This window comes from Rhea americana, unplaced genomic scaffold, assembly GCF_003343005.1.
Source record: "Rhea americana isolate MKP2758 unplaced genomic scaffold, rheAme1 scaffold_193, whole genome shotgun sequence".
Classification (NCBI taxonomy): Eukaryota; Metazoa; Chordata; class Aves; order Rheiformes; family Rheidae; genus Rhea; species Rhea americana.
The window spans coordinates 272,013-290,450 of NW_028186072.1; the positions used below are offsets into that span (position 1 = coordinate 272,013).

Consider the following 18,438-nt stretch of genomic DNA (forward strand, 5'->3'; position numbering starts at 1 on the left):
AGGAGCGAAGTCTCTCACGGTGACTTCCTTTCTCTGCACAGAAGAAATCAGTATTTTCTGTAAACTCTCTAGTACATTTCACGGGGATTTTGGTTTCCCAGTATTGTTCTCAGCAGGGCAGTCTGAAGCGCATTTAGTTGTGAGGCTGGAGGGCGAAATGGGTCATTCAGCTGCGGTTTAGCTCCGAAGCGGCAGGCAGGAAGGGAACCGCCACGCAGCAGGAGGCACAGAGCATTCACTCCTGCTCCTCCTGCCAGCCACCACACGCTGATGCAATTTTATTGATTTGTATTTCAGAATTTCGAACTGAACATRGCAGATACCACTTTCTGAGATCTCCAGAAACTAGAGGTGGAAGTGGCCCGCCAGGTCAAGGCAACCAGTCTGCCAATACAAGAGCCCTAACTTTATGAAATGGCTGTTTTTTAAATGCAGAACTCCTTCCCCTGCCCCCTTTTTATGTACCAATATTCCAGTTCAGTTCACAAAGCGCAGCTAGAGGAATCCTTACCATTAAATTGTCATCTCCATACACAGAGCACACCACACAGAAGTCAATGGACAAATTAAAGGACACAAGTATACATAGATTATGTAAAGGCATCATCAGGAAATAACTAATCCAAGAGCATTTTAGCAGAATTTGTTCACTATCTCAAAGTGAAAGAGAATAAGGCATGTGGAAGAAAGACTTACCAGTGAGATGTGGGAAGGATTCAGTGAGACAGAACCCTACAAGTCTAGATACTTCAGATGCTACGTGCTGACATTATTGCAATACGGTTTAATTTCACCCAGTCATACTGAAGCTCTTCAGATACTAGGAGAAAGTCTTTAATGGTCTGCTGGAAAATGCACTTTGTACAAACAAATTAGAGGTTCAGCAGGAACCCACACTTGGGTAACTACATGCAGGGTTGGGTAACCATACACAGTCCTTACGTTCGATTTAAGAGGAATTTGTCCTGTTGGATTTTGGCATTCGTGGCATATTACACTATAATGTGCAATGGCCTCATTATTAATTGGCCTGCTTCTGCAGCTGCATGAACAGGGCTTTTGTTTACATTTGTGGGCTCCATTTTCACATGCAAATGTCTGTAAGGATCGACACAAACTACCCGATGAGGTCCTAATCCCTCTTGCAGGATTTATTCTGTAAGATCAACTTGGCCAAAAATGCTGCCATGCAAAGAGCCACATTTTTTTCACATCTGCAAATATACTAAAAAATTGTAAAGCAAAAAACCCAAAGTTGCTTAGTGTCGAAGGGATTAACCAAATATTAAAGTCTGAAGCTAGAGATACTCTTTTTTCAGTCTGGTAATTCAAAAGTATGTATCATTAAGTAGCCATCCAGTTATAAGATGCAAGATATGTAAATCTAGAAGTTTAGTACTCCAGTGATTTGCTTAAGCTATATGGCTTCCATTTACRTAAGTAAAATGTAACTTTTTGTTTTTGAAGGGATGTGCTTACTGATGATTGTATTTTAATATCCAAAATATATTTTGATATCCCACTATAGTTAAGCAGCATCAAGAAGATATTTCACCGAAAGCAGAGATTTGCTGTTTATGTAGTTAAGGAAATACATATTTGCATAACATTTTGAAACAAGTATAAAGCATGAGCAAAAGGTCCTTAAAAAAAAAAAAAAAAAGGAATTATTAAAACCAACAAAAAGAATACAAGAATATCTGGCAGATGAATTACTGCAAAAGAAAAGTATTAAACACTAGATCTACAAAATGGGAGGTGGTGGTTAAAACGTGTAAAAAAGAGCAGATCTGACATGATAGTTCTTGTGTTTAGTAAAGCCACCCATTCTGCAATGTTTATGGAACAGAACAGTCTCTAGTTTGTTCTTCTATCAACAGAAGCTAGGTATAGATAAATATTTCAAATTTGGTACTATATGTGTAACAACTTTCTTACTGTTCTACCACCATTTATTACATTTTTCCTGGTACAGATTACTTTATTCTTGCTTAAATATGTCAGTCAAATTCATTCTGCAAACATAAGCCCTTTCACATATCACAGCATATTAACAGTGAGATCTTGCAAAGGAATACCGTGCCACATGGCAACATCACATATGAGTGTTATCTTTTTCCTTTAGATGTGGCAATGTACTATTAGTCGTACACAATTGCTGGAGAAAGAGTTTTGACAAATGTAATCTGAACTCAGCAGATTTTATTGTGTGAAACCACTGCTGGGTTAGGATTTCCAAATCTTTTGCTTCAATCAATTCCATTAGCTGGGATCCAATGCAAAAAGACAGTACTAGCTTAGATTTCTAACATTTATATCTGAACATTTATTTGGTAAGTATGTTTCCACCTGGCAATGGATTGGGAAGTGGTGCAGAAAAATCTCTCAAACTTGTCTAGGTTTTCTCACAGCTCTATTGTAAACCATGCAGTCTTGTCGCATATCCAGAAGAATAGAGACAGCCGTAGATTGCATTATCACCATACTCTTTCTCTGCGTGGAACTTTACCAATTGAATCAGCAATAAGATATTTTTCTTTTGTGTTCTTAAATCATGGTCCTGCAGGAAGTATTGATAGCCATTGAATAACTGAGAAATACACAAGGTAGCATTTGAAAATTGCCAAGGATACATATTAGCCTGGGGGGAGAAAAAAACCCTCCTTATTCCTCTTACTGTTCTAGCTGCAAAATAAATGTTATTTTACCAATCTAGGAAAAGCAAGTGGATGTATTCAAACAGCAGGTATATATATTGTAAGACTATTTTAAAGAGTGCTTGACTGAAAGGATAATTTTCTCTAAAATGTTAGTAAGAACATGTATTCCTACTATGTTAAATCAAGCCAAAATAAATCAATACTGATATTCTTAATTACTAAAATGATGCATAACTTCTTTTAATAACATTTTTTTTCTCTTTTAAGAGATGATTCATTTTGTTGAACAACAATGTCAGTCAATTCTTGAAAAGGTTGTTTTAGAATAGAATAATAATTGGGAAAATGTGAGTGGAAAAGTATTTTATTGCACTTTATTACCATACTTAAGTATTGGCTTTTCCTTAGACAGACAATACTGTACTTTGTTTTCTAAGAGTCACATAGTCAAGAATTCTTTCCAGTCATCCCACACATCCAGGTGAAGTGCTCTACTTGCCAATAGAGACGTTCCAGTTTCATTCTGTTTTCAGCTTGTAAACTTTTAAACTATTTCATTTACAGAAAGCTTTGCAATAGCACAGCTGGGAAACAGGTATAGTACAGGTTCCTGCAAGGCCAGTGGGGTGAATTTTTTACTTTCCAGGATCTTACCCCAATTCCATGATTTTTTTTTGTGAGAAGATATTAAATCCACCTCCCCAAGAAAAGAAGTAGTCTCATCAAGTCTGTGTAACCAATAATGTACATATAAAACATAAAACTTTAGTTTATGTGTTTATCTCTAATAGCCTGAATTTAGTGACTTTCTGGTATGCTGAAGAAACAATTTAGTTGATGGGATTTTGGCCAGGACTGAGGAAATGTTATTGGAAGTATGACTCAATGCAGGAACAATGAAAGGAGTTTTCTACGGCTGGCATGTTTGGCCTCACAGAATATTACTTTTCTCTGAATGATCATTGTTAATGCTATTAGAATTGCCGCTATGTTGTGCCCAGAAACTGTCAGGAGATCTAGTCTCTCTCCAAATAGCATCTTTTTAGTATTTGTATCAGCGTACAATAATAGTAGCATACTGACCTTGATGCTTACTGCTACCAGTCCATTATTCCCACCTCTCTCTGCCAGTTTTAAACATTCATCCAACCTGTTAAATATTGTGGCTAGTGATGGTCAACAGATCTCAGTACCAAGAATTTCTACCATGAAAGCCCATGAATATATATTAGGGTTTCATTCTTAACCTTTTCCTTACTTAGTTCCACTATTTCCAGGAGTAAGTCCAACAACATAAACACAGGCATCAGAGACTGTAAGATATTAAACTTCAGTACTTGCTCCTTGAATATTATGGAGGATAATTTTGCTTTAGTTATGAAAATCATAAAGAAGCAAGTGAAATTAATTATTGTGAATCAGTAGGAAGGCAATGTCTATTCTGAGCCATCTTCACAAATTTGAACAGGTTTTGGTTCTCYGTTAGTATTGCAAATTTTAGATTCTAGTCTTTGGATATCAAGCGTTTTCTTTTCCAGGTGGAAAGCTGGGACCCTCAAGCAAACGTCCACAGTCAATACAGTGAAGTTACTGATCATTTCATCTAAACTATTTTGCTTGCTAAGTCTATGTATATACACTATTTAAAAAGTTTTTAGACTATTCTGAGCAGTTTTGCAAAGTGTTCATAGTCTATTACCTTCCAGAGAACATTCATTTTGTAGTATAATAGGTTTCATAAGTACCTCTAAGAGCATAATTGTCAATATACACCTAGAAACCAAATACTGCTCATTTGTTACATGTTTGTAACATTTCAGTTATTTATATTCTTGATATTGCTTTAACTTGGGGAGTTTGGGAGCCAAATTTGCCATTGTTTTGCACTCTGTGAACCTGACAGATGAGCAAAATAGGAAAGAATTTTCCAAATCAGAAGCTGTATGCCCACTTCGCCCTCTTTCTGCTTGGTATAAGCTGACTTACTTTGGGTGCATTGTACCAAAGAATTGGGACTGAATTTGTAAATCATGTACATAAACTCTCTATGTTAGTCTCTCTACATATATAGTATTTTCATAATTATTCATTTGGTACATTCATCCACAAATAACATCTTTTATTTCATGGCAAAATAATCCTTAGATCAGTTTACACCTAATTACAAACTTAATTGTAAGACTAAGAGTAGTCCTATCAAAGATCATGTCATTCTTACTTAAGTTTGAACAACATGAGTGAAAACAATCATGTATGTCTTACGTCACTCCAATTTCTACATGTCTTTTGTGAATAATTTCATTATTGCTCTTAGTTATGGACAAAACCAAAGAACAGAGAAGTTGTTTTGTGCTTGAGGTCATATGGCAGGTTTCTGACAAAATTAAAAATAATGTTCACATATACTCAACTGATTGCACCACTGGCAGCACAAGGCCTGGATGTCTACTTCTCTTTTTAAAGAGTTCAAGTTGTAAGACTGCAGTTGCCCTCATTCGTAATGTACACATCTAATACCTTAAAAAAAAAAAAAAAAAAAAAAAAAAAAAAAAAAAAAAAAGCTTCTGACATCAGTAATGCTATGTGACAGTAATTCCCACAGATCAATACATACTGATTCAGTATACTGAATCATTTACAACGATGTTGTGAGAAAAGTTCTAGAGATATGGAGACTAAATGTATGTTTCAAAAGTTTCTCTTGTCTACTATAATTAATAAAAAGACTGATTTTTCTGGGCTTTTCAGAGTCCAAGTAGTTTTAAAGCATCCATTGTCTTCCTATATGTTGAGAGATGACTAAAAATGTAATGAGGATTTAATGAAAAATAATTATATTCACAATATACCTAAAGGCAAAAAATAAGAAAAAACAGCGGAAGTCCATGGGACCACTTCATTTTCTTGTGCTTTTTGCATAGTTAGGTATATATGCAAAATGGTAGAAAAACAGAGCTCTTAAATGTTTGTTTGACATATTCAAGGATGTTATTATATGACCTCAAAAATTCTAGTAAGATTTTTTTTCTGCTCTGGCAACTAATTTTTGGCATTTCCTTTGATCTTCTACTTTGTTAGAGACACATTTTCTGTTGGGGAGAAGAAAGGGAAAAGAGGGATAGACTGCTAAATGCAAGTACCTAAAAATCCACAGCCATTTTGGAAGCGTGGCTTGAACTGTTTCATTCAGCTTAGCTAGATACAAGTGTAATAGTAAAGATTTTAAAATAAATTAAGCTGACAACATCCTAGTTGCCCTCTGGGTCAACATTGCTGTTTGCTGCACATTGTTTAAAAACAGATATTAATATAGGATGATTTCTATGCTAACTGGTCTGTTGCAGTCATATATCCCTCTGTCTCTTGAAGTTCTGAGATAATATTTGCTACTCAGAAAATCACATTTCAGAGATACCAGCGTTTTCAAAAATTATACCTTGTCTGCAAGATGACTATTCTGCATAATAACACTTCCTGTTGAGTTACACCATTCTATACACATAAATCTGGCTTGTCTTCCTGAACGTAACAATTATCACCTCAGTATTCCTACAGTATTGTTCTTGTAAACTCTGCTTACAGTTCAAGAATATCAGTCTTGAATACCAATACCTTATTCTTTGGACTGAACATGGTCTAATAGAGCAAGGAACTTGGTTCCCAACAATCATCTTGTTGACTGGAGAAAAGCTAAGTTGCCAGTTAGTGTATTGCAGGTTCAGGCCCTAAGTAAATGCCTTCAGCAAGATGTTGAACACTTTCAATTCTTATAATTTATTTATAAAATTCTGACAGCGATGAGGTACCTGGTATATTTTATGCAGCTATGAATGCATTTGGCACTGATTAAAAGATTATATACCATTCACTGCAATTGAGCAACATCAATTTGTGTAAAAGCAGAACCRAGCCTTATTAGCAGAAATGCTATTTACCTGTTAACATAAACAAAACTTCTTATAGGATAGCTCTGCATTTTCCCATAAATTCCATCCTCTGTGACACACAAGGAATTTGTATGAAAGATTCAACATGGTATTAAAAACTATTAGCTATGCATATTACGGATTTGCAACTCATAACTTTGGTGTGATACGGCGTAATTAAATCTTGTAGGCAATACAGATTAGGTTGCAGCTGCCTAAGGGAAATATTGAAGAGCGATGGAAAGAGCTTTGGYTTGGCCTTTTGTTTGTAAAGCCTGCCTTTTATTTAAGCCTTCTAGAATGTGATTATTTCAGTGGTGACTGTTTCAATTTTGGTGAGAAAAGGCACCTTCTACGGTCTTTGATGCAATGTGATTTAGTTTGTAAATGTTGTCCTAGGACTGATCATTGGTGCACACATGGCATGATTATATGATATACATAACTGAAATAGTAAATACATGCAAGGCTCAACACTAATGGTAATTGTACCAACCTTGAATGTCACTGAATGCTTCCTGCACAATGTGGTGGTCTTTCCTCTCATTACATTTCTAAGCACTTTTGATCTTGCAGGACAAGAAGTCGACTATCAATTCAGAAAATAGGATACTGCATCATGGCTTAGAGATGAGGGATGTTAATTTTCTTAGCACTAACTGTAAATTCATTTAAAGAGAAAGCAAATACACAGCGTCAAGTATACATACACATCCAGGACTAATTTAAAAAGAGCAATAGCAACATTAGTGCTAAACACAGTATATATTCAGTAAAGAAATAACTATTCTCAATGTCATTGAAACACTGCAGTTACAATGCAGATACTGGCAGTGGTCAGTAAAATGCAAAYAGAAGAACTTTAAGTTGTTTTACTAACATCAAGAAGATACCCAAGTGATGTCAGGAAGAAGAAAAAGAAAAGAGGGGAAAAAAAAGAAAAGGACCTTTATCTCCATAAGCATACAGGAAAAGTCTCTGAAAGCTCTCACAGAGACTTGAATTAAGATATTATAAAACAAACAACAAAAATCTTTTCAGGATCAAAAAGAGAAAACAACAAATAGCCAGCATTTTTACATGCACTTATGTCAGAAACTGAATACAAAAAGCAAATACCTACAACAATTGAGCATAAGCAGCTATCCTCTTATTTTTATCATGCTTTGCATCTTGCTTAGTCTGGTCTGAAGAAATGGCAGAGATTTACAATATCCCTCAAAACTAATAAAAATCCTCACCTTGTAAAATGATGCTACAGACTTTCCTACAGACAAAATTCATACACATGATTTTTTTAAAAAAGTGCACAGGAACACAAACCACAGTTATTATTCAGCCCCTAAAAGTAAAGGGTTTTCTTCCTTTAAAGCAAACACTTGCTAGTAAAAGCCTTACGATAACAGACAACACTGACAGGGAGACAAAGCAATCTGACTATGTTTCTCTATCCCAATCAAACAGGCAAAACACCCCTCTATATGCATAAAAAAAGGCCAGCAAACTATGTATTAAGGTAAGCATGCACAAACTTTGTACGTGTATCTGCAAATTACTCATGCTTATGACATTCTTACAGTTGTCCGCATATTTCAGCTTTAAGTACTGCTGATTAAACCCGTGTGAGTCATCAAATAAAAACAATCTGGCATTTAACTACATTTACTGATCACTGCATTTTTTACAATGATTTATAAATGAGATTAAATCTGTGTTTCTGTTACTGTTACTATTGAATATACTCCATAACAGCTTAGAATCTACAACAAGAGCAAAACATCAGCTATTTATACAATAAAAAGTGTAAAAAAAACTAATATTTTAAGATATTTGAGCTAACATTTAGGACGTGAACATTCCCAGATYTCCTTGCTTAACATTTTAATTTACCTTTTAGCCATGAAAAATGTCTCTGAACCTCTGTTTAGCTTTCTCTGCAGTGTTTATGTACTTAGCTATAACCCTTGAGAAGAAACAAGCATGGAAAATGCCTTAAGATACTCACATGAAGTACTRTGTAGTATACACAAAAGGAATCATACTGCTTATTACACTATGTTGAGTTGTTTGGAAAAAGATATTTAAGCCCATATGAGTATTTCCATTGACTGCTACAGGCTGGGTTCTGCTCTCCATCATCATCCGGTACTGTTTTCTAAAGAGCGTGTCACTGAAGCATGTGTGTAACGGACCATTTCGCTACTCCTCTCTCTTATTTCATCTGCTGTGTAATATACTAGTAAATGATAAGATACAAGTATCAGAACTGGTCAGTTTGTGTCAAAGCATAAAGGGCTTTCTGCCAGAAACAAACTTACTTCTGAGGAAATTTGGAGAAGTATACATAATCAAGTATAGGTAATCACCGGCCTGTTGTTGTACACTGTTCTGTTCTCCTGATAACAAAACTCTAGAACTATCAGAAAATCCCAATTATCAAGAGCCTCTGCAGATAATAGGCAGATTTTTGCAATGCAGAGTTTTTACTAGGCTTCTCTGTTGGGCTTAAGACTGCATATATTATATGATTTCTGTGGTATTTATTTATTGTCTTATCAGACAAATCATTTTGTGTGGAGAGGTAAGGACCTAATTCTGAGAACGTAATGCAGTATACGCTGCAAAATCAATTCGTGATTACTCCAGAATTTTACTGCATTACTGGATCATTATTTTAAAAGGTAACAATGRGATATAATGCAGATGGATAAAGAACACAGTATAAACGACCCGTTGACAGCTGCTTTTTCAGCATTTAAAGCAACAGTTTTCCTTCTGAATGCTATTTTCAACAAATTTTAATGTACTCCTTTAAATCATACTTTCATTCTTGGCATACTGAAGCTTAAATCATCCTCTGCTGAGATTTCTTTAGTAATAATTCATAAACAATAAAAATATCTTTGATATCAATGAGAGGGAAGAAGCTTATTAACTGAGTGCAGCAAGGCCCTGTGGATTCCAGTCTTGGCTTGCATATTACTCACTTGAGCCCTGTTTTCATGAAGCTCCCTTTCTCATAGCATACTGCATCATGTTTTATCTGATCTGTGCATTCCACAGATAGTCCAGTCATTTTTTTCAGAGCTACATGGTACATCTGCCTGACCTTGGGACTGTATTACTTCACTCTGGATAGACTGTTCACTGCTACTCTTAAACAATAGCTAAAGACTATTTTGGATTAAACCAATTTCTGATGGTATAACCAGAAGCCAAATCAAATCAGTTTAGAAACTAACCGTCCTTCTCAGTTGCTGATTCCTCACCCACTCCTTCCAAACTTCAGTCATTCACCTGAACTCTTTGTACTTAGGAATTCTTAACTTTTACCTCTGCTCACAAACTCTGTCTAAGGCAGGTATACTTATTGCTCAGTTGATGATCTCATTTATCTTACCAATTTTCTGTATCCTACCTATATTTCCTCTCTTACAGTATCCTACCTGTATTTCCTCCAGCCTGTGCTGGCATAGACTCCTAGAAGACAGCACTCTGCCCTRTGGTACTTTTCATCCGAGGAGCACAAAAGATCTTGAAGCATTACAACTAAAGTAAGAAATACCATGACCCCCAGCTATAGATGGGAAAACCAAAGCAAGAAGGCGTATACATAGACTACAGAATAAATGAACATACGTGATACATGCTGCTACAGTTAGATCATTTCTAAGACTTGAACTAGCAAGTTTAAGAGTGCAGACAGATTCAGGTGGCTTAGCCAAGGCTACGTCTCATGAGCACAGCACTACCTTCACTGTATTGGAAGTTCTGATTTCTAGACACTTCCTTCCATCTTACACACAGCACTTAACCTCGGCCATAAAATATATTATGATTTGCAAAAAGAGAAACTGATTCTGTAGCATAACACCTTTTTTATTAAGAAAAAAAAAAGTTGGTGCTCTTGGTAATCTTGTCCATTTTGCCAACTGATTACTGTTCTTTGCAGTTATTACTACATCATATTTACTCACCATTTAGTTTGTTATTTCCAGCCTGAAGTGACTGAATGCTGACAGATCATCTCCGAACTGCAGTAAGACTCATAGATTTTTGTATTTTGAAATCAGCAATCATTTCTAAGCGACCTTGGAAGACTGAAGCTAGTATTTAAAAGTGGGTGGGAGCTCTAGTTAATTGTCAGACTACCAAAATAAGTTTTCACAGAGAATTGTTCTTGCATGCGAATAGGATAAAGGCTGCATCCCTTAGGATCTCCATTACCTGCGGTTACCAAGGTATGTAAGGAATCTCTATAAATCTCAAAGTTCAGTGGATCAATATTAAGTTTTCTACAGGAAACTGAACTTTGCCTCTACTCTCAATTAAGACTAAGTGACCTCAAAAAATTAAATTAATTCTGCTTACTCTTTTCTTGGTCAACAGTCTGGTTTTGCAGTTTATGACAATACATCCCTCAACTCTACTTAGAAAAAATTCCTAGCAAACATACATAAATTGGCAGAATAACAGATATGCACCGTTTTCTGTCATCAGGCTAATTGACCAATTAATCTCATAAGAGCTTTCAGTTAGCTAAATGGAATTTCAAGAATGCCACAGGTATAACTGAATATCTTTCTAAACAATACATACATTACATAATGAAAAGTTTCGGTGGATTTTTTTTTTCAGAAAATAGTATAGAAATGAATCCTAGAAATGGTATCCAATCTTTTGTACTGCTTTTATTTCAAACAAGCGTCTTATCTCTTATTATGGTTGATAATGTACTTAAATCAGGAATCAAGAGACCCTTGAAGAAATCAGTCTCAGAGACATGTGTATGTATGTGCATGCATATTTTAGGAACTCAGCACAGTAACATACTGTGAAACCACAAAATAAAAGTCATTAGAAAATAGAMGTCTGAAGTGAAAGAAAGAAATAAAAGTTTGGGAAAAAAAGTATAAAAAGTTATAGGAGAAGAAGGTAAAAGAGTATGGAGGAGATAATATGCATGAAAAATAAGAAAGAAAAGCCCTGACTATCTATATGTACARTAACTAATCAGCTTCAGAAATCATCATAACTGAGAATAGCAGCTTATTTTGTGTGATGAGATAAATTAGTAAGATAGTGCAGAGAAATACATAGTATACATGGCAAAGAAAAAGAAATAAGAAGAAACRACACCTGGAAACATAAAATGACTGAACAGGTAACATAAGAATACTACCTACCTAGCTGGAATGTGTAAAAGGAGTAGCTCAGAGGCTCAAATGTGGGCAAGTATACTCCAGCTGCAAAACTGTGAAGTTTGCTATTGCTACAGAACTGGTAGAATCCATCTCTGTGAAGCCCATTTCTCAGCAGTCACACAATCCACTCAGGAATCCTGTTGTATACCAGAAAGAAGAAATAACATACTCTGTGAGCAAATAATAAAAAAATCTATGTTAGATATGACCATTTAAAAACAGCCCAGCCATGAATTCAGAGAATAAACAAAGCTGCAGAATATTTTTAGCTGATCTTGTACACTTAAGAAAAAAAAATCTACGAAGATTATCTCCACTAATTAGTGTAAAGGATATTAGTTCCCCAGGTCACCTTGAAATGATAATAAATGTAGCTGCCAGAAAGAACTCCATCTTCTAGCAATACTGCCTATAACCTCATGACGACACTGGAAAGAAAATACATGTTATCTCTCATTMCTGCAATAAAATATTCTCTTCTGCCTCCCCTGATTGGCATGCTTAGCTAGAAACTGCACACTTAAAAAAACTCAGAATGCTTTAGCTAGCTCACTTTTTCCTCAGTTACTAGATCTCCTGCTATACTGGCACTATTACAGGAAAAATTCTGACAGTATTACGAACAGCCGAACGGATGCAAACGGCCGACACAAGCCGCCCAAATCGCTTCGCGAGATCAGCGCTCACCTCGACTCACGCGCGGCCGAGCGCGGCGCCCGGGAACGCGCCGAACCGCGCGGCACCCCGCTCCCGGCGGGAAGCGCCTTCGGAGCACAGCGGCTCCACAGCCCCGCTCCGCAGCGAGGCGGCACCTCGCGGCCGCGGCGCCGGCGGGCAGCGAGGCGAAGGCGCGGAGCCCCAGCCGCCGCAGCGCCCCCGGCTCCGGAGCCGGCAGGGCACGACGGCTCCAGGGCTGCTCGGCGGGGCAGCCGCCATCCAGGGCCGCGGAGAAAACGCACGAGTCGGCATGGCGGGCCGGGGCCGGGGCCGGGGCCGGGGCCGGGGCCGGGGCCGGGGCCGGGGCCGCAGGCCCCACCGCGACCCAGGCGAGGGGGCGCGAAGCGCCTGCAGCGACCCCGCACCGCCGCACACCCCGGCGCACGTCACCGGGGCTGGCTGAGTGACAGACTGCGCGACCAATGAGCCGCGCCCGAGCCGGCGTCACCCGGCGCTCGGCCGGGGCGGGGCTTCCGGCGCGGTGGCGCAGGCGCAGGCGGTGCGCGCGGGGTGGGCACCCGTCATGGAGTCGACCTAGGCGCGGCCGCTGGTTCCCCGCGCCGCCCGCGGCAGGCCCGTGCCCAGCGCCGCTGCTGACGCCTGTCCCGTGCCGTGGCCGCCGGTGAGTTAGCAGGAGGGGCTGCTCGGCTTCTGTCGCGCCGCCGCCGGCGGTGAGGCCGGGCGGCGGCCTGTGGCAGCCGCTGAGCCCTGGGGCCGCGGCGGGGAGCCCGGGCGCGGCCCCGCTGCCGGGTTGCGCAGCTGCCTCTGCGGCTCCCCCTCCCTGCGCCGGCTCCCTTCGCGAGGCGGGCCCGCCGCGGCTGCTGCGCAGCGCCTGGCCGGCGGGCGACGACGTTACTGCTGAGGAGACCAGGAGAAGTCGAAGGAAACGGTTCTTGCGTCGTCGCTGCTCCTGAGCCTTCGAAGTACACCAGGAATGGAAACTCTGTATTATTTTTCTCCTCAGGTCTGAACACTGAAGTTTCCGTGCATGCTTCAGTTTTCAGTTCTGTGGATAGGCCTTGGATGGAGATTCAGGTCAGTAATGGTGTGACGACATCAAAATGCAAAAAGTCAAAGGCATCGAGGCTTTTGGAGATGCTTGTAAAAATTACTGGTGTTATCTGTGTAAACTGTATTTGTCCTATGCTTGTGGAATTCCGTATTTGATTGTATTTTAAAATGAAGACTAAGTCTACCAAATTACTTGGTCACTGACTTTGTGTCAGGGCAAAGTTTTAATACATTCATATGTTGTTTGTGATTGCTATAAGTGCTGTAATCCTATTTAGTACYGAAATATAATTTCGATCTCTTACATGTAGATGTGCAAATTAGTTTTGTTTGTTTGTTTTTTGCTGATGTTGAGGGAAGGACAGCTGTTTTCCTGAGAGAGTTGAAACATGAACATCGCTGTGGGGACAGTGCTTTTTTTTTTTTTTGTGGAGTTTAGTTTGAGGACAGTTGTCAAAAGCTCTGAGTAGTCTGCCTGTTCTGTTTCTTAAACCAAGAAGTTTTTCTGGGCCATCCCTCCTAAACTTTCTCCTCAGGCTTTTTATGTTTGCAGGAATGAAACTAGTGTTTTTGGCAGAATTCAGGGACTCTGTCCTGATCACCTTTCTTCGCTCAAGTGAAATATTCTGGTCTGGGAGCCACTGGGCTTCTCTTTAAAAACACTATGTATTTTGTTGTCCTTTATTATTAATACAAATGGTCCACATATTAAGAGATAGGCAAAGAGTTCTTGTTATCTGGTACAGCAAACAGATATATCTGTCATGTCTATTGGTAATTCTTGTATCTGGTTTAATTAGCCATCCTAATCTTGAAGTGAGAAGGGTCATTATGCTTTTCTATTCCTTAAAAAGTGTAGTCAGAAAGGTACTTTTTGTTGTACATACAAAAATACTACTTCCCCTTTATGGGAAATACCTTGGCTAGGTTAGTATATTTGTTTTATGGTTGTCTTACAGCTATTACATATGCTGTGGTACAGCAGCTCTCACACTTTCAGGTGACATTTCACCTGGTTTTGAACTGATGATCCCATTCAGTCCTATGACAGAAGTATGTGTTTCACTAAGATTAGTTTATTTTCTGAATTCTAGAATGCAAAATGGGAGGAAAACCCTCATAGTCACTGAAGGAGAACCATAAAAGAAAGATAATGTCATAGAGTCAAGATAATCAGATGTAAAATGCCCAAGATTAATTAAGCTTGTAGTTTGACTTTTTTGTGTGGTTTACAACATATTTTTTTAGTTACGAACCACTATTTTTCTGTGTTCTATACTTCTCATTAAATGAGGCAGCTTACTGTCTGCAAATGAGGCACAATTTCATGAATCTAAGACTTTTTTGTTTACATTTGAGGCAATAGTTCTTGGACCCAACTGTATTTATCCAGCTGTATTCAACACTCTAGTTTCAAGTCTCTTGTTTTGTCACTTCTGACATGGTAAAGAACAATAGTATTTTTCTTTTTTTTTTATGATGGCCCTTTGCCCTCCCAGTTTCACAGAATCCTCTTTATTAGAAGAGATGGATGAGAGGAACTAACACATCCTAATTTAGAAATAAAAATTCATAGATTTTGTAATTAATCTTAGACAGGTTCGCATGACTGTAACTTCTGCTAAATAGCTGAAAGTTTCACAAAGTATCACATGTCTAAATAACTAGGTCAGAATCACAAAATCTGCTTTTGGAAAATACCAACTGTTAACTCCCATTAATAGTCTGAATTTTAAATATCTTCATATCAGTGCCAGTTTAAATCAAACCTAACCCTATTTGCTGTAAATAATACTGAGGACCCTAAAACATGCAAAACGCTTTCTGTATAAACCACAAAGGATAGGAAAAGTAGTAAGGCATTCTTAGGTTTTCCTTCGATTCTAAAAGAGAGCGGAGTAGTCCTGTCTGTGATTTATTTATTTATTTATTTATTTATTTATTTATTTATTTATTTATTTTGGTTGAGTCAATGAAATTGTCACTTGCAGAATGAAATGCCTACAGTGAGATGAAAAAATTCCATGAGGAAGCATTTAAATAAGAAATCGTGATGAGAGGTTTTGAACAGTAATACAAACAATTTGAACAACCTAATTAAGTTTAATTGTGAAGCACTTTGAATTCACAGAATCACAGAATGGTTGATGTTGGAAGGGATTTTTGGAGATCATCTAGTCCAACACCCCTGCTCAAGCAGKGACACCTAGAGCATGTTAGATTGTGTCCAGACGTGTTTTGAGTATCTCCAGAGAAGGAGACTCCACAGTCTCTCTAGGCAACCTGTTCCAGAGCTCAGTCACTCTCACAGTAAAAAAGTTTTCCCTCATATTCAGATGGAACTTCCTGTGTTTCAGTTTGTGTGCGTTGCCTCTTGTCCTGTCGCTTGGCACCACTGAAAAGAGTCTAACCTGTCCTCTTGACACCCTGCCTTCAGATCAGATCCCCTCTCAGGCTTCTCTTCTCCAGGCTAAGCAGGCCCAGCTCTCGCAGCCRTTCCTCATAGGGCAGATGCTCCAGTCCTCTGATCATCTTTGTAGCCCTACGCTGGACTCTCCCCAGTAGCTCCATGTCTCTCTTGTACTGGGGAGCCCAGAACTAGACACAGTACTTGAGATGAGGCCTCCCCAGGGCTGAGTAGAGGGGCAGGATCACCTCCCTCCACCTGCTGGCAACAGTCTTCCTAATGCACCCCAGGATACCATTGACCTTCCTGGCCGTGGAGTCACATTGCTGGCTCATAGTCAGCTTGTCCACCAAGACTCCCAGGTCCTTCTCTGCAGAGCTGCTTTCCAGCAGGTCAGTCCCCAGCCTGTACTGGTGCATGGGGTTATTTYTCCCTAGTTGCAGGGCCCTGCACTTGCTTTTGTTGAACCTCAGGAGGTTCCTCTCTGCCCAGCTCTCCAGCCTGTCCAGGTCTCTCTGAATGCCAGCACAGCCCTCAGGTGTCTCAGCCACTCCTCCCAGCTTGGTATCATCAGCAAACCTGCTGAGGAGGCACTCTGTCCCCTCATCCACGTCATTGATGAAGAAGTTGAACAGGATGGGACCCAATACTGAGCCCTGGGGGACACCACTAGCTACAGGCCTCCAATTAGACTCTGTGCACCTTTCAGCCAGATCTCAATCCATCTCTCTGTCCACTCATCTAACCCACACTTCCTGAGCTTACCCAGGAGGATGTTATGGGAGACAGTGTTGAAAGCCTTGCTGAAGTCAAGGTACACAGCGTCCACTGCTCTTCCCTCATCTACCCAGCAAGTGACTCCATCATAAAAGGCTATCAGCTTGGTTAAGCAGGATTTCCCCCTGGTGAATCCCTGCTGGCTACTCCTGGACATCTTTTCCTCCACATGCTTAGAGATGACATCCAGGATGAGCTGTTCCATTACCTTCCCAGAGATGGAGGTGAGACTGACTGACCTGGGTCCTCTTCCTTGCCCTTTTTGAAGGCTGGAATGACAAATTCCTCTAATGAAAGAAGTTAGAGGAGATACAGGTGATTTGTGAACAGTAATATTAAACACATACCATCTGCTTTAAAACTTTGTGTTTTTTTTCTTTTTTAATAACTATTATTGCAACATTGGATCCAGTGTGTTTCCTGTTGTTTTGTGTAAAGGTGTTACCACTATTTTCATTTTGTGTATTAATTTTTTACAGTGAAACCACGAGAATTGCCAGAGAGAATTCACTGCATTTGTGAAGAGCTTCAATGCATTTGTGAAGAGCAGTTGCTTTAAAAAATCGGTAGCAAAGTTGGTTTGGTTTCATGATGACTGTAGGTCTTAATTGTTGCTCGTCTTGTACTATGATGTAGGAGGTGTACTGGATCACGTGTTTCTTGTTGTGGGTGTTGGAATTTTGAATGTTGGATTTTTTCTGGATTACATACAGGTGCAAGTTTTAATAAGAGGAGTAATGTGTCTTAAGAGAATGCCTGTACATAATCATGTTTAGCTAATCCTAAGAAGAATCTAAAGTTCCTCTGTAGATGGCTAGTCACTGGCAGTTTTAAGACTGGATTATGGCTGTAGCAACAGTTAAAAAAAATTATGCAGGCTGTAACTTTTCAGTGGAGAACAGAGAGGTCCTAGTCTTGGGCTTCAGGTTGCATTTTTGTAATGAAAAGTATGTAGAAGTGAGTGCTCAGGGGAAACTCCTCTCTGCTTCTAATTAACAGTGATTTTCAACACTCTYCTGGGACTATTCCTAATGCCACAGATTTTCTGGGAATTAGCGATGATCAGACTGTACACACCTGTCTCACTTTATCCCAGGTTAGCAAGTTAAAGGCAGTTGTGGGAGGCTGAGTTAGGGTAGTTCTCCATTATTAATTTCTTACTCTAAAATTATTGTTTGCTTTTAAGACAGGCCTCTCCAAGGAAAAACAAAAGGTATTTGTTTAAGTACTAAAATGTATTGCCTCGCTTGGTTGGTAGTTTTGTTTGGAATAAATTTTCTACATGAAAGAGTTCTCTGTTATTCTTTTTAAAGAATAGATCGGTCCAGTAGATTAGTCTGTTTGCCATTTGAATATACCCATTGAATCTTTACTGTATAGGTTTGTGTACTTGTTGCTGTCCCATTGGACTTTACTAGGAGTATAGTCAGATTGTTAGAGCGTGATGTTTGAAAATGAGCAGCTGTCTTGAGTTCTGTAGATGGAGGAGATGCTACTAAATGGTCTGGGTTAAAACAGTTAAAATTTATTCTTTTGTAATGTAAACTTAGAGAAAACAAATCTCTCAAGTCAGTATGCTCTTATAGGCTCATAAACTGCTCATGATACTTTTGTGAGTCATAACAGAATATTGATGCAGAACATGTTATACTAGCCCTTGGATGAAATTGTGTATTATGTTGAGTTCTGCTTCAGTGAAATAAGTTGATGGAAAATGATATCTGAAAAGGAAAAAT

At 39.0% G+C, this 18,438-nt stretch overlaps 2 protein-coding genes across 5 annotated transcripts in view; one reads left to right on the forward strand and one right to left on the reverse strand.

The window, feature by feature from the left end:
• The window catches only part of COMMD2 (COMM domain containing 2), a 14,024-nt gene extending 6,479 nt beyond the window's left edge, over positions 1–7,545 (reverse strand). Inside the window, exons 1-2 of the mRNA XM_085302869.1 lie at positions 7,534–7,545; positions 7,083–7,140 (exon numbers count right to left, since the gene is read on the reverse strand). Coding sequence (XP_085158995.1) covers positions 7,083–7,140; positions 7,534–7,545 — 70 coding nt within the window. The remainder of the gene's footprint in view (positions 1–7,082; positions 7,141–7,533) is intronic.
• Positions 7,546–12,991: 5,446 nt separating this feature from the next.
• Positions 12,992–18,438, forward strand: part of RNF13 (ring finger protein 13) — a 40,808-nt gene continuing 35,361 nt past the window's right edge. The window contains exons 1-2 of one of the 4 annotated variants that reach the window (XM_085302821.1): positions 12,992–13,129; positions 13,472–13,542. In XM_085302821.1, the coding sequence (XP_085158947.1) occupies positions 13,531–13,542 (12 nt within the window). In that variant the 5' untranslated portion in view covers positions 12,992–13,129; positions 13,472–13,530. Of the gene's footprint in view, positions 13,130–13,271; positions 13,543–17,702; positions 17,799–18,438 lie in introns of those variants that run through there. The other 3 variants (XM_085302824.1, XM_085302825.1, XM_085302823.1) reach the window with 3 other exon arrangements.